General features: G+C 49.2%; 1 protein-coding gene across 3 annotated transcripts in view; it reads right to left on the minus strand.

Annotated features, from left to right (window-relative positions):
• The window catches only part of LOC144943970 (mechanosensitive cation channel TMEM63B-like), a 92970-nt gene that overhangs the window by 41870 nt on the left and 29092 nt on the right, over positions 1-22008 (minus strand). For all 3 annotated transcript variants that reach the window (XM_078871886.1, XM_078871887.1, XM_078871888.1), the window contains 3 exons: positions 10201-10236; positions 7391-7475; positions 1715-1752 (listed from right to left, as the gene is read on the minus strand). In XM_078871886.1, the coding sequence (XP_078728012.1) occupies positions 1715-1752; positions 7391-7475; positions 10201-10236 (159 nt within the window). The remainder of the gene's footprint in view (positions 1-1714; positions 1753-7390; positions 7476-10200; positions 10237-22008) is intronic.

The raw sequence follows: 22008 nt of genomic DNA on the forward strand, positions 1-22008 counted from the left end.
AAACAAACGTTTGCACATGTACTTGCAAAAACACACACACATGCATGCACATTTGCGCACACACGCTCGCACATGCACGTGTTCATATACATTAACACACGGAAACACTCACGTGCATGTGCACGTACACACATGTACACAAAGGCACACACATGAGCAATGCGTACGCACATATGCACACAAATACCACCACGCCGAAATGCATGCACAGTAACACTGGGACTCGCACCGGAATATTACCGAGTGATTTGCACAACTGATGCATGAACGGCTCTATCCTATTGTCAGCAGGCATGTAACTAACAAATGATTGATTCAACAATTTAAATCAATGGTCACGTTCATGATACAACCGTCAAATTGTGTGTGTGTGTGTGCGTGCATGCGAGGATAAACAGCTTGGAGCAGCGGGGTAGCTCAGAGGTCAGAGCATTGAAGTCGGATCCTGGGTTTAAATCTGCGTCACAGGCGCACGCGGCGATCGAACTGGGTTCCTCAAGTGTAGCGAGCGGGTTGATGGTGCAAGCCTGGTTACCAGTGACTGCACAAAACAAGCCGTCAGATTGATTTGGTTTCTCACTGAATTGTTGTTTAAAATGTTATATCTCTAAGGACACGGAGAGAAAAACACATTGTCCTGCTGTCGTGTGACAAAGTCTCGCAGCGTGGCCACTTGAAGGCTTTTTGTTTGAGAATTCGTAAAATGATTTTCTTTCTATTTTACAGTTCTCCCGACACGTGGGTCGCCCTGCTCCGCGAGATTTCCGAATGGATTCACGGTCTCGTGACGTCAATAGCACAATTTAAATAAATTGGGGAAGAGGGAGAGAGCGAACGAAGATTCGGAAATGAAACTTAATTTGGAGCTTTCGTGACTGCAGGAATTACTCTTTGGTTCTTTCGGTAAAGTCACGTTTACCGAAAAAACCAAAGAGTAATTCGGAAATGAGATGACAATCGTGATCTGTGATGCCGAACCGTTAACATGTTGCCTTGTTTGCAAATAGGGTCCTCACAGGGTTAAACTGTCAGGGTAACAGCTGCGAGCAGAGTGTTTTATGCGGCATTTTCACACGCAAAAAAAAACGCAGTAACGAAACACATGTGTGACAAAATTCAAGCCATGTCCTAACAAGACCCTCCAGAAAAAATGTTTAGCTTTTCCAGGATAAAGATTTATTTTAAAAGTAGTCGGTTTTTTTTTTCTCTTACATAATAGTCGCGTCATTTTATAACACAAAAAACGCTCAAGGTTTATGACTTTTACCGCACAAAATATAAAAGTGAGTGGCAGAAAGTCAGACGGTGAGTGAGCGACCACATCACTCTGTCATTGCAGTTGCTCTAAGTAACATAATAGGGTTATTTGATGTTCGTTTTTCTCCATTCAACATTGCGATAATTTTCTTCCGACTATTTTGAAAGGGATGCAAAAAAAAGTTATTTTCTTAAACATTTGACGGCTGTTTAAACAACTCGGGTTTTTACAAGGTCACACGCTGTAAAATAAACCACCGCCACCGCATAAATCCGGGACGTTTACTGTGAACGGGCAATCACTTTGCTCGCAATTTTTTTTGGGTGAAATTCTACTTTTTTTTCCCCCCCTTTCAAATTTCCTAAAAACAAACGCCACGATGAATGACCCTGTCGCGATGCCCAGGCGAGAGAGCCGCAAACGTTCGGTACCGACACACACAGCACCGCCGCTTACTTGATCCTGAATATGGCGGTGAGCCAGGAGCAGAAACCCTGCACGGGGGGGGGCGGAGGGGGCAGGGGGGTGGGTGGGTGGGCGGAGGAAGGGTAAGAAATTAAAAACGCCCGACAGTCGTATAAAGTCCGGTGGGGCAGCCAGCGCTCGCTCGCCAGCGTGCAAACACCCGACAGTGTGCTAACACAAACAACGACGCGGCATCGGTGGCGGCAGACAGGAATGTGGCACAATTCACCGGCCCACGCGGCTTTATTCACCGGGAGATGCGTGCAAGCCCGGCTCGCTGTGTCTGCCACACGAGCAACAACCGTCGAGCAAACCTTCGGCGTCCGGTCCAATATTTTCTCAGCGGGTTGACGGAGTGGTTCGCTGAACAAAGCGAAGGGCTGACAAACGTGCGTCTGGTCACGCGCTCAAAAAGGCAAGCGATGCTTCGGCACAAGTGTGTGTATTTGCCTTTTTTCAATTAAGAATGTGTGCGAGCGTGTGTATATGTATATTATAGCTGGCCAAACACTCCTATATTTTGGACCACAGGGCATGGGCAAATGTTGGCACCAGTTCTGGCTGCCCTTCCCAAGCACTTGTCTGTGGCTTCACGTCGCCTCCGTGCAGAAAACTTTGCACGGCCCAAATTTTCCTGCGCAATTTTTGCTTTGGATGACACCATTCTATAAAATGTAATCGTTATTGCCTACAACCACCACCACTAACCACACGATGATACACGCATGCATAAGTAATTTATGCAACTGATTTTAATCGGCGAGTGAGTCACACTGCAACTACAACGATGTTTAAAAGAGCTAGATAGCTGAGATTTGGCACTCCTATAGTCACGACTTCTTATAAGTTGAAAATATACAGATTAGAACATTTGAAATTATTTGCAAATTGTTTTCAGGATAATTGTTTTTTTTTTACGTTTCCATTTTTTTTATACCGAGGACGTACCCTGGAGTGGAGGTTGCGAAGCTGAATTGCAAACGTCAAATAAACACACTTGGCACTCACAACACATGCATATAATCGTGTTTGTGAGAACCAATATTTGACGGTTATAGATTTTTTTTTGCATATGCGACGGTACGTTAATGTTACAACGAAGCTAACGGAAAGCACAAAATTGTACAAACACGACCTGAACATAAATAAGACTTTTAAAAAAAGTACCAAATCTTGAATAGAATCTCTGGGCGGCGGCGAAGGCGGGGGGGGGGATGCGTTCCGTGACGTGCCTCACAGGGCTGCCCGTGATCCACCCCCACAATCATTCCATGACGAATTGTCGTCGTCCACGGCCGTGATTCTATTCAAGGCTTTTAATTTACATTCTACCAAAATCAAGCCGCCTCTAAACGGCTTCAGGAGTCAAAGAAAGCCCCCCCCCCAACCATTGCATGCAACGTACAAGAAACTGACAATCGGCGATTCGCGAGATTAGACAATCGACATTAAGCTACGAATCGATGTGTTTGCACGCCCGCAACGTCCAGTGCGTACGGATCGCGAAGCTGGCGATGGCGTTCGTAGATTGGAAGGTTTGTCTGGGCCAGACCCCGCTCCGTGTGCCGCCGCCGCCGCCGCCAGCCTCGCGCGAGGGGCCTCTCTGTCTCAGAGCAGATTTAATTTTCACGCAGGATGACGAAAAGCTTTCCATTAACACATGCGTGCCGTAACCGAGTCCCATTCATCACCCAGAGGGAAGGGCTGAGAGCGGAGTGCGGTGGGAGTGGTGAAGGACAGCAGAGGAAGGAGCCGGGACAGAAACAACAACATCACACACAGGCGCGCACCCAGATGAAAGACAACAACAACAGCTGCCATTCCCCACTAAGTCGCGGTGACGTCACAACAAGGTTTGTGCCAGGCTGTGTGTACTTTGAGGTCACGTGTCGATTCGAATGCTCGCCGACAGGAGGTCACGGGACTGATCGCGATGTTATGGGTTGACTGTCTGTCTGTCTGACTCAGTCAGTCAGACGGAATGCACACACAAACACACAGACACACACGTATCCAGACAGAAGACACATATGCATGCACCCAGACAGACGACACACACACACACACCCAAACTCAGACGAAAGATGCAGACACATGGCACGCACCCAGACAGAAGGCACACAGACACACACATGCATGCAAGGCACACGCAGGCATGCTCAAATACAAGACCCCCATACAACGATAACACTTGTGGGGTAAGTGACGTTAGCGAGCACCTATGAAGGCTGGCGCTGCTGCACACAAGGGGGTGGGTGGGGGGCCAGGAACACGCCCGGCCACCTTTGTCTGCCTCGTGGAAATATTTACACACTGCATCAGGTATTAATTTGAGGCCGAGTCGACCTACAGGAGGCCCAGGATCGGTTCAGATAGACGTCACTGATGATGGCTGTGAGCGGGACTCAAACTCGGCTCCTCGGGTTCGTATCGCAGCATGCTAACTGCTGCACCACCACTCCCCACACGCGGACACACACACAGAGACACAAACACACACGGACACACACAGTCTCACACACACACACAGACAGATATAAACAAACACAAACACACAGAAGTGATTCATCATGCACTGGTAGTGGGGGTGACAGGCGCGCACACAGGGAAGGGTCACTGTGCTGGTGGTTGAGAAGCGATGTCAGAGTTGGGTGGGGTGGTGAGAGCGATTATTGTGGACTGGGACGGTGGGGGGGTCGGTGATGGCAGTGGGGGGGGGGGGCATGGGAGGGGGGGGGGGGCTGAAGTCCTTGTTCGCAGCCAAGCGTCAAAAACCCGGCTGCTCAATTAGCGCAATTATAACCGCGGCACCCCCAGAGACCGGCGAGCACGCACCCATAGATTCCCTCGCTCGTCTGACACATTAATGATGCAAAAACACCCACTCGCAAAACGAGCGAGCACCACCATTGGCGACTTCCCCGCGCGAGGGGCACATCTCACTCCCACGCGCGTAGCTGCGTCACGAGCGCACCAGGGACGCCCGAATCGCCCCGCCGCCCGACCCGCCCATCACCCACATGGCGGCATCGTCTCCCCGCTCGCCGTTTATACCCCCCTGCTCGTCACCCGAACTTGCCCGTCAGTTTTACCTCGACTCGTCCTCGGTCCACCCCCCCCCTCGCTCGCTCGCTCGGCCGGTCGCCCGCGCGTCCCCGCTCGTCTGCCCTCGTTGAGACGCTGCCCGAATGGCGCCACGCTCCATTACCGCCGCGCAAAAACGAAATCACAAACGGACGTTCAACCCCCAGCGTCCGTTTGCGATTTCGTTTTTGTCCGCCTCTTGTCGCTGGCAGTGCACGTTCGGTTACGGAAGCGCGGGAGGAAGTGAGAGGGACCGATTTGTAACCGTCGAAGCGTTTCTGTTCTTACCGGGTCATGAGATGCAGTTACATTTTTTGTTGGCGCAAGTTGAAGAAACCAAATGAGGGTTGCATAATTTTAAACGCCCCCCCGCCCCCCACCGACACCTGACGTTTCACGCCGACGGGAAAAAAAACCCACGCAGTGAAGTGATTTATTTGGGCTGGATTAACTTAAAAGTGAATTTCAGGCCTCTATTACAAACCACAACGGGGGTGGTGGGGATCATCACACCACGGCGCTCTCATTTAGCTCACCCTAACGAGGCGACGACCTCACGAGCAGCGACGGTCGTGTCCAACGCCTTTAGAGCGACCGTACAACCTCGACGCTCGATTATTTTTATTTTTTTACTTTATTTTACAAATTCCCACGTCTGACCGCGGGCGTGCATCGTCAATTCGAAAACGAAGCCAATAAAAAAATGGCAAAGTGCGTCTTCGTGGCTCACTGCACAATTACCTGGTAACGAGCGATGGCCAATTGGAAGGTAATTATCAAATGCGTACAAATAAACGGCTTCCTCCGCCCCATCCGTCCGGCGAGCGATGCGGCAGCGGCTGAATTAACGACCGAAAAACCACTTTAAACAGGGTCCCCGCCTGCTGGGAACTCGCAAAAATTGGGACAGTTAATGCTCCTTAACATCCGAGGGAGACACCGCACTGCCGCGCGGCGAGAAAGCAGCGTTGAAAGTAGCTCGCCCCTGCGTTCTGGCCCTTTTCCCATCTCCAGTTGTTTGTAATTAATGCATTTTTAATGTAGGGTTGCAGTTTAATTTTATCCTTTGATTAAACAATTTGAGAAAGAAAAAAAACACCAAGTTTACTTTTGAATTTAATTCCGCCCATCCTTTTTCAGTTAGCGGTTTTGCGCGTGTGTACACGCAGTATGTGCGCGCGAGTCTCTCTACCGGACCCCATACTTCTGCTCTGGATTAAATTAAAAGGAGCAATTTGAACCAGCAGTGGTTTTCTTTTCTTTTTTTGCAGATTATCTCTTCTCAGTGAGCTCCCAATGCCGAATCGTATCACTTTCTCCAAATTTGGTCACTCATCGCCGTACAATTCTGGGCGTATTCGCATGGATGTGTACACCGCTACGCACTGGCTCACCAAAAAAGGGTAGAAAGCTGCAGTTTTTGTTGTTTTTTTGCCGCGAGTGTGCCCGTGAGCGCGTGTTTGTGTAAAAAAGATTATTTTTTCCAAAACACAAAATCGTTCAAACATCGACGCCCACTCGCGCGGCGATGACGATCGCTGCCCCGCGGCGAAAGCGCGCAGATTTCAAACACTGCCCTTGACGAGGTCGATAAATAAACGAAAACAGGGCGGCGGTGACGGCGATGACGATGGTCGTGACGGTGGCGAGCTCTTCAAACTAAATGCTCTCAAAAAGCTTTCACGCTGCTGAGCAATTGCCAACAACATATCGCGCAATGGCAAGCGACTGTTTGATTGCAAGCAGGCAGGCAACGATCCACGATTCATCGGCGCAAGCCAGTTCTCCGGCCCTACGATATGCGCAGATGGAAAGTGCCTGCTCGTGTCGCACGGAGTACGCGCGTGCAAGCGAGCAAAGACGGAGCGGACGAGATGACGAAATGGAGGCAAGCATAAAAAAAAAGAATCGATCCTGAATTGCAACGGCTCTTTGAATCGCCGCTGAGATTTTGGCGGGACCGAAACGTTAAGGTGCCTGCTCTTAAGTATTTGTACGACAAACGCGCGCGCCGAGCGATGATGAGATAACGGTGGTCGAGTGCTACACTGTTTGGGTTTGAAGTCATGAATTTGGGACAGGGGCCAAGTGGCTCAGAGGTCACAGCACTGAGCTGGCGATGCAGAGGCCCTGGGTTTGAATCTCGGTGTCGAGTGCCCGTGATTCGAAAGCGTGGAACGAGTCGAAGGCCTCAACCTGGCTACCCGATGACAGCAAAAAGTCAACGCACTCAATTTAACTTCTCACTAAATTTGTCTAAACTTCTGCGCCCACATTTTTGCAATGATAGTTTGAGTGTCATGCGACATGACACTCCAATTGTGGGAAAGTGTGACCCCGCCCGCCTCCCCCCCCCAATGTGTAAACGATAAAGAGGCCACTTGAGATATTTTTTGGGAGACGTCTCATCAAACGATTCCGAGTGCAGCCATTCTCGTACACAATTAGCACACAGCTCTGCGAGTTATCCGAAACGGGACTTTTCGCCTCACGACGTCCGGGAACGGTGGCGACAGCCCGACACTGGGAGCCATGTGGACGGGTCACAAGGGGTGCGGGGGCGGGGCAGGGCGAGTGGCCCACCTTGTCCTTGCTCTCGTAGTCGGTGACGCTGTTCTGCGTCTCCAGCTGGGGGCGACTGTTCCTCTCCTTGTAAAGCCCCGTGAAGCTGCAGAATGCAGAGAGAGAGACACACCGCAAGGGCATAAGCAAAAGAGATTCGTCAATATTATCCGGGTCGCCGGTAGACTGGAGTAAGATGACACGTAAGCGAGAGGTACATACAAGATGTGCTGTGTCCAAATGTGGACATATATATTCAGAGTTGCTCTTCCAGGCAGACGCGGCTGTCATTAAGCAGCATGACAACTGCTGTAAGACGCCGGGCGCACTATCGCCAACGCTCAAAGGTGAACTTTTTGCCCTTTCTCAATCACGAGAGGGCAGAGTGATGAAAGAGAGCGGGAAGGCATCGTGAAATCGTGTCCACTGCTAGCGTTCTCCAAGGGAGCGAGCGGGATTCACACTCGCAGCGCTCTGAAGCCAGCGGCTGGATTCACGCAACTTAAGACATCGATTTATAAGCTGCTACTCAATTCGTATCCATTACGAAACAGAGAAGTATGGTGTGCATGCAGGGATGATACGATATTTGGGGGTCGGGGAAATGCTAATGGAGTGCTGATGGTGTCATTAATAACTACAATCTGAAGATTTCGATTTAAAAACTTTCGTGACTGCAGGGATTCATATTTTTGGTTCTTTTGGTAAAGTCACGTAGAAGGGAAATAATAATATTGTTTTATTTGTATTATTTTATTATTTCCCTTCTACGTGACTTTACCGAAAGAACCAAGAATACAATCTGGAGCTCACACTCACTCTTACCAGTTGAGCAGTTGTTTGTAATTTAACTTGAGCGCTTGAGTGCATCCTTGTTTACACCTGTCATCGGTTTTAGATTCGCACTGCTTCTAGCTGAGAAACCACGACGACCGGTTGATAAACGTGCCGTAAAAATAATAGCTCTTTAATAATCGTCGTCGTCGTCATCATCTACGTACGCACCATCAGGCATATCCTTTAAAGGGCAAATGGGTATCAAGTAGCGCTACGCTTGGTTTTTTTTTATCGACTATGAAAAGGTGTTTAAATTGGTGGAAAAGTGGTGTGGCGTTTCAATCTCTCGCAAAGCGAAAAGCCTGAATATAAAAATATATTTACGGACACAATCAAAACGACTTGCAAACGAGCAATCGCAACACTGAGATCGCACGAAGATCGACAAAATACGAGAGGAGTTGGGCAAGGGGATTCGCACTCACCAAAGCCGTTTCAACCACACCACGAGAAGATATTTAAAAACAAAATCCTTATTTAACCAAAACAACCTCAAGGCCTTATTCAGGCAAATTCCTTTTCTGTCGGTGTAATTTTTACAAGTGGGCGAATAAACCGGAGTGCCTGGAGAAAACCCACGCAACTCTTAGAAAACCAGACTCGTGATAAAACCGGAGTAGAGTGGAAAACACTTAGTGGCCAAGAAACAACTAATTATAATTTCAACTTGTAACACACCACAAAGTACTCGTGGGCTCTCAGAGAGGGAGAACTCGACTCAGAGGTGCGAGAAAACAAAGGCTGAGCCGGTGCCAAATTTTTCCCAAAGATCTGCGGTCCTCTATATAGTAAGGTGTTATCGGCCAATTAATGAGTGTAGTTACAGGGGCAGGGCTGTTTTATTATACATCTTGAATTAATACCGCACGGTTGTTTTTACAAACATTATTTGTACACGGGTGTTACTCTCCACACTGTCAGGGTCATCTTAGATCCAGGGCCTAAAGATCAAAAACGCATTCCGCTTTCTCTCATTTCCCGTGTCCATATCTTTAAAACGCTAACCCGTCGGCTCGGACGTCATGCTGCCACCATCGTTCTCAAGCCAGAACAGGCGGCCTCTTTGGTGCACGGATAATCAACTTGTGCTCAATGCCACGATTAGTATTAACGTTTTCCGTGCACGTCACAAAAGTGTTTTCCGAAGCTATTCGGTTACAGCGCAGTAGGGTCGGTGTTTTTATAATTTTTCTTTGTTTTCCGCTCGACCGGTTGGTCGTATAAGCTATCAGTTTGATCCCAGAGAGGGCAATTTGTTGGCAGTATATTCACCCCGTCACTCGATACCTACCTGGTGGCAGCAATTTCTGAAAGTGGTTCGGCGCAATTTGGACGAGCTCCGAATTTTCGTGATCAAAGCCACCCTCCTACCTACACCTACGCCCGCTCGGCCACCCACGGCAAAAACGCGAATCAGCCGGGGCGCGCAAGATGCGAATAACACAGCCCCTCCTTGGGTGACGAACTGCTATAGATGATACAAGTACAGGGGGGGGGGGCGTATTTCACCACAACGTCCGTGACCAAATCACCCGGATCACGCCAGATCTATTCCGATCTGGGAAGCTAATCGGGGTTGAGGCTGGATAGTGCTTGGATGGGCGACCGCCACGAATAGAACGGGTGGTGTAGCCTGCCTGCCTGCCACGTTATCAGCAGAGAGCTGTGTCGAAGAATATATTGTTCTGTTGTACTATGCTCCAACGTCGTATGCTCCCCCCCCCACCATCCCAGTCTTCTTCGACCAACCCTGACCAGCGTGAAGTGTGGTCACACAACCCTCACCGCCTGCACGGCGCGGGGAGGGCCCTTGCACAGCAATGGGAAGATACAAACGGGCTCTTCATGTTACGTCTACAATTTGGAGAAGCGTCTTACGAAGCGCTGCCTTTCACACATTTAGCCGGGTGCTCCTGAGAATTGACCGGTGGCCCTAGATCGTTCGAATCACTTGAGGCGGACACAGTTGCAATAAAGATGAGCAGCAAACGTACTAGTTGTAGTCTTTCCATCGGCCCGCGACCAGAGGCCTGCAAGAGACGCGCACACACGCAAAAGACAACGCAGCGTCAAAACACAGGTCGCTCCGAAAACGGCACACGTCACGTCCCCCCTCCCCGTGAAAACAACCGAGGCCCAAGCACGATAGTCGCTCTCGGAGTTCGACTCCATTTGAGTTTTTACACGGGCGACGCCGTTTCGCCGGTTCCCCCGGCTCTTGTACACGGGAGATCCGTGGTGCCGCGCGAGCACGGCGGCAACGACAGCAGCAAACAAAGAAGAAGCAGCACAAACACGCGGCGGGTATTGCAGAGAACGAGCACAGCGCCCCCCGCCCCCCCCCCCCAGGGAATGTTGCACAACAAACCTGGTATTCGACAGTCGAGTGCCAAAAAAACCCTTCAATAATCATAAATCCATTCCTCAACTGTATTAAAGTAATTTAAAAAGCGCAACGACTTCCTCCAGTCTGCAGAGGCCACTACATTAACCACAATGTAAAAAGCAAACAACATTTTTCGATCAAATTGACTTATCCCCGAATCATTATCGCAAAGGCGAGGCACGTTTGTGCGTGGGGAGGGAGGTGGGTGGGGGAGTAGGAGGGGGATGGAAGGAGAGGAGGAGGAGGGGGGGGGGTGCTCGTTGCCCCCCTCAAGTCGCCCACAAGCCGCGAGGAGACGCGGAACGAGCGCTCGGTGCCCCCTTCCAACCAAAACTCTCCACTTCAAAACGCTTTCTTTTTTCACTTCACTCCGTTTGAAATAAAACTCCGCGTGGCGGCGTCTGTAAATCCGCTGGCGGCGGCCGCGGGGTAAACGGCTCTTGGCTCGTCTCTCCGGTCGAGTCGCTCGACCGAAACCGTGGCCGGTGGCAAGGACGCTAACCGCCGTGAGGAGCGCGTCCACAAAGATCCCCCATATAGCCTTAACAGACTGTAGGGGCAAGTGCTGTTAGCGTCCACACACGCGCACACACACACGGCTCGCAATGACGACCGAGTTATTTGTTGCGATACCTTTTTTGTTGTTGTTTGTGCTTTTTTGTTTTGGTGCCATTTTTTTAATTTGTTTATTGATTTTTGATTTTGCTTGGTAGTAGGGTTTTCATAGCAATGTTTTTTAGTTCGATCGCCCAAGTATAAACGTGTCATTAACCTGCCACGACCCGACACAGCCAACCAGAAAGGTTTGTCACGTAAACAAAACATGCCGATTAGTTACTACTTCAGCCCAACGGTGTGTTGGAGAGTAAACCCACAACATTTACAGTTTGATTATGACGTTTCGCTGGCAATTACATCCAGCATCATCAGGCGATTTTGCCAGAATTGTACTTACGCGATCTAACCCAAAAAAACCTTTATCATGAATAATATTGGCCGCGAAAGCCTATGTGTCAAACTCAGTAGGGTTTTCATTTTCTTGCCAGTGTTTGTATTTGGGATTTGGTCCTCATGTATAATTCATGTACAGCGTTATGGGATGCTATCAGCATGAATGATGCTCTATAAAATGGACGTGTTGTTGTGATAATTATTATTGACAGCGTTTCCCCACTCGATTCAAATTCGTGCTCCACTGCGCAAATGCCCCATCGCAAGTTGCACGGCCCACATCGTCACAACGGATTAACAGTGAACGGAGTTTGCTCCAGGGTTTAATACAAATACAGGGTACAGGGACTCCTCTACTTACGAACATTCGACTTACGAACTTTCAGAGACACGAACAAACCTGTCCGTATGTCCAGTTGCCTTTTCGGACCGAGAGCTGTAAGTTTAACCGCCACACAATAGATGGTGGTGGCGGCAACTAAATCTGCAGAACCAGTGGCATCTACATAAACTGGAGATTATACAACTTTTAAAGCTATTCCCCATTTTAGTGCACATGCCGTATAACATGTTTGGAATTGACAGAAGTCAAGTTGGACTTTCGAACAAATCGACTTATGAACAGACCTCTGGAACCTAACTCATTCGTAAGTAGAGGAGTCCCTGTATCATTATTGATGATCGTGATCATCATCATCATGGTCATCATTTGTCATCAGTCGGCAATAGTCACTCCACTGCTGCATGAAGGCCTCGCTCCGAGTCGTCGCCACCATTACGCCTAGCCTCTGGAGGCCTCTGCCCAATGGGTCGTCTTTGGCCAAACATTTTCTCGAGGCTGTCTTCTTTATTTCACTGGATGGATCCCTTACTTGCCTTCAAGTCTTCCAGGAGAATATAATTTGTGGAATATGAAAATGCATTTGACACAGAGGAAATGAAAGCAAGCCATCCCATCTCGGACAAACCGGGGGAGCGGCATGAAGAAATATAGAAACAATGAAAGCCATTTACAAAAATGGAAGAGCAAAAGAGATTGCATGTCCGACAAGGTGACACACGTCTTGGGCAAGTTAATCAAATTGGTCCAGCGAAACAAAGGTACAGATACGAATAGAGAATAATCAACCATCTCGGTTGATGACGATGACGATACATCGACAGTAATCAACTCGCGTGTCTTTGAATTCGCATGCACGAGACCGTGGGCTGCTACTTAATTAAATTTGTCAAAACGCTCTTTTGTTGCTGTAATAATGTGCACACATTTCAGGCTGCAATGAACACAAAGAGAGCCTATTTTTACTCTCTGTCTTGGGAAATGGCAGCAACAAAAAATCTCTCTTACGAGCTTCTCACTTCGGCTACCTTGAAAGAATTTCAAACGATGGCTCGGGCGGCCAATTTTTTTTTTAATTCACCGCACAAATCTTTCATCACGGGGGGGGGAAACGAAACAAAACGGCGGGACGACAACCTGGGTGAACCACCAACGCGAGCCGTCGGGCTCGCCGGGGATAAAGCTCCGTCATCAATCTCGCGAGAGGTGGGGGGGGGGCAAAAAACAGGCGGCCGTCCCTTTTCAAACAAGCAACGCGCGAGGCCGGGCCTTTGGGTAAACATTTACGGAGCGCCAGCGGGTCCTGGCAGCGTCTGCTCGCGACACGGGGCCCCCGCTTCTTGCCTTGTCGGATCCTCCGCGTGTCGGAAAGGAATGAAAGGACACCCCCCCCCACTTCTCTCTCAACCCCCCACGCCACCACCCCAGGCTCCAGGATCCTATTTCAATTGGAGTACCACCCCTCCTCCCCGTTCCCCCCCCCCGCCCCAAACTCACAAAAAAAAACCCAAAAGTTTTTTGGCGAGCACCGAATGTTTGTGGAAGACGTTAGAGAAGCCCCTCTCTGAGTTGGTTGAAAGGCAGCCGACCCGACGGAAACTCTCGCTTTACAGAGAGAAAAGGGTATCGAGTGTTAAATTGAGGATAATCGTCCGGAACGTGTGGGTTTTACTGCTGCCCTTCTCATTATTACGCCGGACCGACCGCCCGTCCACCACGAGGGCGAACCTGCGTGATACAACGGGGGGGGCATACCCCCCCCTCCTCCCCCACCGGGTTCAATTCGCGGTCACGGCCGATATCAGCGCCGCCGAGTGGTATCCGAGCCGACTCTGCAAGCCTCCACCCGACCGAGCGACGCTTACCAACGTGGTGAAGTATGGCTCAAACAAAACCCCCACGACCGACACAGCCCTCGTCCGACGTTGGATCGACAGACGGCTGCACATTACAAGTTGGACAGGAGATTCGTTGGCTGTAAAAACGTCTTAGTTCGAACCCAAATGCATCTACTTGTTCAGGGTGCGTCACAATACCATCGATTCACAAGTTCGCGACACGCGCACTAGAGTTCACACGCGCAGGGAACACCTCACACTCGCATCACTGCTGCGGGGCCGGGAGCGATTCACAATCCCCCCCCCCACTCCCGCCCTCCCCTCAGGAATCAATAAACAGCCACGATTCCTTGTCGAGATTGATTTGAAAGCAATCAATTATTTTTTTAAATTGCCGTGATTGTCACAGCAGCCGCTCGCGGCCGCAGGGACTCGCAGGGACCCTCCTCGCAACACAACGGGCTCCTACGTCCGTGGCATTCAATGGCGCCCCTTTCGTGCGCTTGAGGATTGACTGTAATCAATGAACGGACAGATCATTATACACGCCGCTAGTCGTTACATTCGACCGAAAATCACGTCGGGAAAACGTTGCCGAGCGCTCGCTGGCCCTCCACGATCCGCGGCGACAAAGCAGATGACAGTGTTCAACTCTGAATCGCAGTATCTCATCCGCGCTCTCTCTCCCTCCCCGGGGGTTGAAGAGGGCAAGAACAATCAGCCCGGCTCAATTTGCGCAACAAGGGTTTTCGGGGCAAAAGCTGAACCCGAAACACGTGGGCCAGGTCGTACAGATTGTTTTGGGCCCGAGCTCCATTTCTCCGTCCGTCCACCTTGGTGAGCGGCCTCCTGTCTGCGGACTTCTCTTGGGAATTCAATCTTCCTCTTCTTCTTCTAAGCCAGGCATGTCCAAAGTCCGGCCCGCGGGCCAATCACGGCCCGCGGTCAGATTTCATACGGCCCGCAGCTTCGGTCTTATAATGTGTTATTTATGGCTCGCTAGCTCTGTCAGAATAAATACATCATAAAACTCATGGAAATTTAAGGTATTCTATACAGTTTGTTCAATGTTATCTGACTGAATGAAAGGCAGAATTGCGTTTTTGGAGTTGTTCACGTCTGCCTGAGTGGCTTATATTTGGTTACATTGTCATTTGAAAAATAAAGGTAATTGTGACAATGAAAATTGTTTTATAACAGTGTGTATTTCCACGTAACTTTTGTGGTTAAAACAATGTCAAAATGATCTATTGGCCCCCGGACATCTTCACTTTATCAAATGTGGCCCTCTTTGCAAAAAGTTTGGACACCCCTGTTCTAAGGCAAAGGTCCCATTACTGCATGGAAGACAGCTGCATGGATTTTCTTTCTGTAACAGCTTCTTTCTATTAAACTAAAGATTTTTATTTGACCAGGTAAGGCCCACTGAGCTATACAGCTCTTTTTTCAGAAGGGACTTGGCGACAAATGATAGCTCAACCAAGTGGCTTATCATCACGCGGACATTTATAGCAGCCAAATACTCTAAATGCATGTTTATAAATGTGCAGGGAAAAAATGGAAGACCCAGAGAAAAATCCACGCGACCATGGGGAGAGAAACATGCCAACTCCAAATATACAGGTGTCAGCGTTGGGATTGAACCCACGACCTCCTGCATACCAGGCGAGGTAGTTCACATCTCGTCACTGTGACTCCCTATTCCGCGCCTCTTCTCTCATCACGTCCACTATCCTCATCATCTTGTTCCACCGATATCCTCCCAACTCACCCCTCGGTCTCCCTCTCCTCCATAGCCCTTCTCATTGCATCTGCTTCGTCTCTTCATCTCTTATCAAGAAATAGAGAAACAAAAATCATGCAACTCGAGAATTTTCACGCCGGGGTGTGAGTCTTCATGCGCCGTTCACTCGGCTGCCATCAGAACACCCCTGCTGCCACCCATAGAAATGTTGGCTAAATGGTGAGTGGTGACACTGCACACTGAGTAAATGTATCGGTGACACTTAAAGCGTAGGGTAGTCAATGCAAAGACCCATATTTTTTTTTGGCTTAGGCCACGTGGTTCATCGTGTTATGCCAAAATTTCTGTCAGTGACCTTCCACCACCCGACAGGATTGTCACCTATACACGGATATTATTTATACGTGGCCAATGTACCGATCAAATTTTGGCCAATAAGGTTCCTCACGAGAATTTGATAAATGCATTGGCGATGTATAAATAACATCGTTAGAACTAAAAAGAAAGCACGTGGTCTCACACAATAAACAAACGTGGATCAATGTCGTCGGCGTCATCACGAGGCAGCACGATGCATTAACACACGTGCTGGCCACGCGAGTTACCGCCACCTCGTCAGATCTGTCGCTGCCCTCTCTGCTGTGGTCGTTAAGATCCCACCGTGCCGAGTCTCTGTCTACCGCGTCTTCACGTCTACTCCGAGGTCGTCCTCTTTTCTGTCTTCCGTGCTCCAGTTTCCATCGCGTCAGCTTCCCCTGGTACCTTCTTTTCTTGCCCATGAATTGCCGCCAGAACACGCTCACGTCGCGACCATAGCGCACACCATGAGCAGCTCTGCCCGCTTCCGTTTGTGCGTCCGCGCATTTTTCGAATCCCGCGAGCCTTCGCCGAGGCCCAGGACGCGTGATGAATAGCGACGGGTTCTTCATCATCATTGTCGTTTACAATTCATGCCGCGCCTCCCACGCAGGACATCTCGGGGTGCCAGCCTAATCCTCCGTCAAAATTTTTTTTTAAAGACTTTTTTCAAAGAAGACCTCATGCCTAATTGATGAGCACACAGCAACGGGCCCCAGAGGAACAGAGCGGTGGGAAGACGGTCCAAGTCGTCGCGGGCTAATGATCTTCATTACGCAAAAACCCGTAGTTTTGCCGTGACGGGCAATTCCGTCTCAAGACAACAACAACAAAAAACCAACGCAGCGGCGCTTTCTCAACGTACCGCTTTGCGAGCGTCTTGAAACCGTCGCGTGATACAAATAACAGACATTCTTGACGATCCCAGAAGGACATTTCTTAAGTCTGAAATTGCTCCGAAGGAAATGCGGCAATTTCGGTTTCCACCCTTGATGTCCGATAAGATTCCCAGCAGAGCCTCTCCCCCCCGCCCCCGCCCCGAACAGGGCGTTCCACAAAGGGGCACATCGAGACACTCGGAGAGGGTCCACACACAAGCGCTCCTCGTCAAGTCGCCCACTTCGCCGTCATGGCCACCATGGCCGTTGTGGTTGTGGCCGTTGTGGCCGTTGTGGCCGTTGTGGCCATTGTGGCGTTGTGGCCGTTGTAGCCGTCGTGGCTGTCGTGGCCGTCGTGGTGATTGTGGCCGTTGTAGCGGTTGTGGCGGTTGTGGCCGTTGTGGCGGTTGTGGCCGTTGTGGCGGTTGTGGCTGTTGTGGCGGTTGTGGCTGTTGTGGTTGTGGCCGTCCTGCGCGGCATTAAATCGCGGGCGAGGCGGCGTCACCAACATGCACAAATCACCGACGGACACACGTCGGTGCTGAGCCCGTTAAATTAGAGGCACAATCGGCTGGAAGGTGCGGCGCATGCGTACATCTCCCAAGCTAAACAAACGCGTCCCAAGTCATGTGGTCTAAATAAACATTTTTTATGGCTTTTTTTTTTTGCGCTTTGGTTTAAATCGGCAAGTATTTGCGGTCGGACGCACAACAAACCGTCAGAAATGTATGTTTATGGTTGGAACTCTGCAGATTAAATAACGGCAATTTCATTTACGTCGGGTCTTCTTCCACGTGAGAATACGGAGGAGTATAAAAAATTTATGCTTTTTTTACACTCACGCGCCACATGTCAACCAACAACAAAGGTGCCCAAAACTGTACGCGGTTTACAGAACTAGAAGCAAGGCTTTTACGGTGGACACGCAGAAGGAAGAAGCAGAAATGAGCACAGTGGAAAGTTTCCAACACTTCTTGCATTTGCGCGAGCAGAGAGTCGATGTAAAATTGTTCGACGAAAATCAATTCGGACTTCTGGAGGAATAAAAATTTTGTGCAATTGGGGGGGGGGGGGGGGGACCGTACAAATAATGAACAAGTTATGACGACTAGAATAAAGGGTATTAAAAAACTAAAAAAACACCTGCTCATTTTAAAATATGCAAAAAAGATCAGCTCCTTTCAACTGCTGCCAACATGCCAGTTAAGCGAAACCGTAACTAGGGTGGGAATCCGAAACTGCTTTAAGTAAACCGTAAAATTAACGCAGCTGTGTAATTATCATGTGCTGCTCGTTTTTTCTGCAAGACCGTTTTTCTTTTCTGCAGCAAAAATAAAGCCAAAGCTCCGTATAGATTTAATTTTACGTTTTCAGTGCAGGGCAAAGTCATCAACAAAAATGTTACCGCACCGGCTCCGAGTGTATCCACCCGATTTAATTATAATCTTTAAAAACGATTGTTTTGAATAAATAAAAAGTTGCCCTCACCGCAAGCGTTTAAAGTAAGTCGATAGCCTCCACCTAGAATATAAAGTGTCGAGCAACCTGAGAGAGCTAAGCGTGCGTGGACAGTCCATGTGACATGCCAAGTTTCCTCCATCAACCCTGATTACGCAAAGTTGTAAAGACAGACGAGGCAAAGGCGCTCTCTCAAGCCGAGACAAAAACCACCGCTGACAAAATCCCGCACCGCTTTCTGTCGTGCGCGCTGTTCAAAATCAACATTTACCACCAGCCGATAGCCCAATTATGGAATTATTGTTGTTATTATAACGGCCGCGGGGATGTGTCCGGAAGGGGCCAGAAAATTTGGGTGGTGGCCCCCCCCCCCCTCCTCCCCCACCGCGGGTCGCGATCAGAGGCCGTCTCTCCGACCCCGGAGGTGGCTCGAGTCGGGAGACCCCCACGGGGGCGCCCGCTCTTTATTTTTCCTTCCACACGAAAGTGACTCGGCCCATCCATTAGGGCCTCGGTCGCCATCAATCACGCGCCGCTCTGGGGACGGCCTGCTTAGCGGGAACACACACAACGGGTTGGGGGGTCGCAGGTCAGCTTGCGCATTTGTCGCGGTGCAAACAAACACCGGCCCTCTGGAAACCCCCACCGCTGTCCGTGGCAAACAGCCGGCAATTATCCCCGCACCCCCCCAATTTTTCTACCAATTATTTTTGCAGGTTTTTTTTTTCTTCCTTCCCTTCTTACAATTATGTCCGATTGTGCTATCGGCGTTCTGTCGCGTGGCCGAAGCAACTCCCGTAAGGAGCTTGCGTCGTCGAGAGCAGCGTAACAACGCCCAATGTTGGGTGCCCATGTTGACGAGGAGATGTTGGCAGTAACAGCAGCGGATTCTTGAATCGACCCAATCTGCGCCATCGGCTTTTCTCCAAGTACTCATCGTTCCTGGCGCATGAAAACAAATGCTCATTCATTGATGGATTCTTCCAAACATCCCGATGTAGCATCCCGAGACTTAGTGAGACATACCACAGAGCAGCCTGGGAGTAAATAAAGGACATAATAATGGTTTGTTTTTATTCTACAAACAGAAAGCCCCTGAGAAACAGGACATTTTATTCGCAAGAAAACTGTACTAACACGCAGGCTTTTGCAACCAACGTTACGATTACAAATGTATTTTTTTGAGTTAGGTTGCCACGTGTGTTCAATGCCAAGAAGTTTGTTGGACACTTTCCGCCGCCCGACAGCCGCATAAAGTTGTAACGAGAACAAAAGCGACACTTTTTATAGCTTCCGCACACCGCTATGTTCAAGAGCAATCCAAGAGCAATATTTGTTAAACGTGCGGTTTGCTCAACATACCGGCGTGCCAAAGCAATAAAAATACGTATTTGCTCAAACGACAACTTTATTTTCTTGGCTGCGTCGGGTGGAAGAGGGTATATGACACACATTGGCACCGAACTCGCGCGCAAAAAAAAATAATTTGGAAACTTTTAGACAAAGTAGAGTGCTCGCCCTTTCAGCTCACTCCGGGTCTATTGAATCGCCAAACTAAACGATAGCCATGTGTTGAGAGCCCAATTGGGAGTCCCTCCATTGTTACATTTGGCAACAGTTTTAATGCGTTGCTGCCACCGCCGCCGGTACCAACGCTGCTGGTGCCACGGTGGCAAATGCGCACATCGCATCGGTGCGCGGCGCCATTCAACCACGCACGCACGATGTCACCCATCCTGCTCGCCAGGCTGGCTTCGACAACACTTGGAAATCACCTTCACAAAACCGGGTCAACCGCTCACCACGGTCTGCGCTCTCGGGGAAACCACTTCAATGACTCCCCGTAAACAAACGTTGGTGTGCTTCGTGGCACGAAATTAAAACTTTCCACAGAAGCTAAATGATGGCGTCATTCCCAGCAAGCTTGTAAGGACTTTTTTTTGTTTTACGGGAGCCGACTGGATACTTATTGCTATGCCCGGGATGTATCGCCGTTATGTTCGTCTGTCTGAAAATCTGTCTTGAGGACCACTGAATGTTTTCACACAAAAAAACTACAAAACCCCCCCGAAATCAATCGCTACCAATATTACCAAACACAGCCTGCCAGTACCAGTGCCCAGATCTCCATAGTTTCTGAGTGAAATAGGTTTATGAAATGCTTTCACATTAAACATTTTCTTCAAAATGCCGCGTACGAGCACGATTGGCGTGCACACGTTGCCCCCGAGCGTGCAGTTGTGCGTTGTGGTGCGTCCGTAACTTTACAGTCAGATTTCTGGATCGTGCCACCCCTGTCCCCACCTCCGCCAGCTTGCGACCGCTCTGCAATACACCGCATACTCGAAACCCGGTCTGCACGCATCTGTTTTCTCCGAAACTCCGCGTAAGCCCCGATCGCGAATACTTACTTGCCAAAAGTAATATGCCGAGCTGCACCGAAAATAAACGTTCTGAACCCAAGAACATTTAAAGAAAATAAAACCCCGACAGTAGCGATGATTGCGTAACAGAATTTACGGCTGTGGTTATGACGAGGGCATGGTAAAACGTCGCTACGAAAGTTACTTATCTACACGAGCTTTGAATGTCCTCACCATGAAAAAATCTAATATATTTGTTGCGATTCGCAAACTAAGCCCGACCATGATTTGTCATATTTATTATCACCATCATCAACATCACAATTATAACCATCACATTCACCATCATCATAATTTCGATCACTACTACCACCACATATTTCACAATCATGATCATCAACTCTATCACCACCATCTCATAATCAATACAACCACCAACCATCACTACCACCACTGTCTTCATCATCACCACTTTTACCACCACAATCATCATCATTATCATCGCCATGCCACTGGGTTTGGTAAAGTCTGTGCCGATCGGTCAGGTTGCATAATTTTGCACGGCGAAGTCAGCAGCTGTAGTTGTAGTTATTGCTACTAATGATTTATTCTTGTCCACGTCATAGGAATGTGGAATTTACATCGCTCGCTCAGGGACTAATCAGGAAGGCTGTCGAATACAAATTTTGTCATCAGGAGACTTTTAATGTTTCATTTCGGTAAGGCAAGAGCAGCTGTTGCTTGTAACTAAACTATTTAAATTTCAGCAGGTAAGGCCCAAAGCTATATGGCTATTTTTCAGAAGCAACCAGGCCACATATGACAACCCAATGAAGTGACTTATCACGTGGAAATTCAAAGCAGCCATATACTCTAAAACGCATTGACTTGCATCCCACTGGGATTTTTGCACACAGTGTTGGTGTACGGTGCTTTTTCTGCAATATTTTGCTGTCTTTTCTTGGTTTTTCTGTTTGCACATAGTCACTTTAAGATGTTTTCTTGTTCATGTTTTTGTTTTTTTGTTTGTTGCGGTTGCACCCGATTCAAGAGCCGAATGGCTCACAGGGCTATACCTAAGGGCCCGAAGAAAAATCCACGCGACCACGGGGAGACCATGCAAGCTCCAAATATACAGGCGTTAGGATTGGGATCGAACCCACGACCTCCTGTATACTAGGCGAGGTAGTTAAAATCTCGCAGCCAATGGAAGGAACGCATTTGAGAGGACATCTACCGACAAGACGGAACAGCGACCTCCGCTCGCGCGTTTTTGCCGGGCAGACGCCGCGCGCGGGCGCTTGGCAGGCCTCAGCCGGCGAGTATTTATTATGCAGGCCGCGTCCAAACCCACAAATCTCTCCCCCTTAAAAACATTAGACTAAACATACTCTGGAGCTCTCCGAGTCTCTCGTAGGCCCATGTGGGTTTTTCTTGGACGCACGAGCCGAGTCGAGCCGTATACAGTTTCTTCATGCGCTCTGCAG

This window comes from Lampetra fluviatilis, chromosome 33 (genome assembly GCF_964198595.1).
Source record: "Lampetra fluviatilis chromosome 33, kcLamFluv1.1, whole genome shotgun sequence".
NCBI lineage: Eukaryota > Metazoa > Chordata > Hyperoartia > Petromyzontiformes > Petromyzontidae > Lampetra > Lampetra fluviatilis.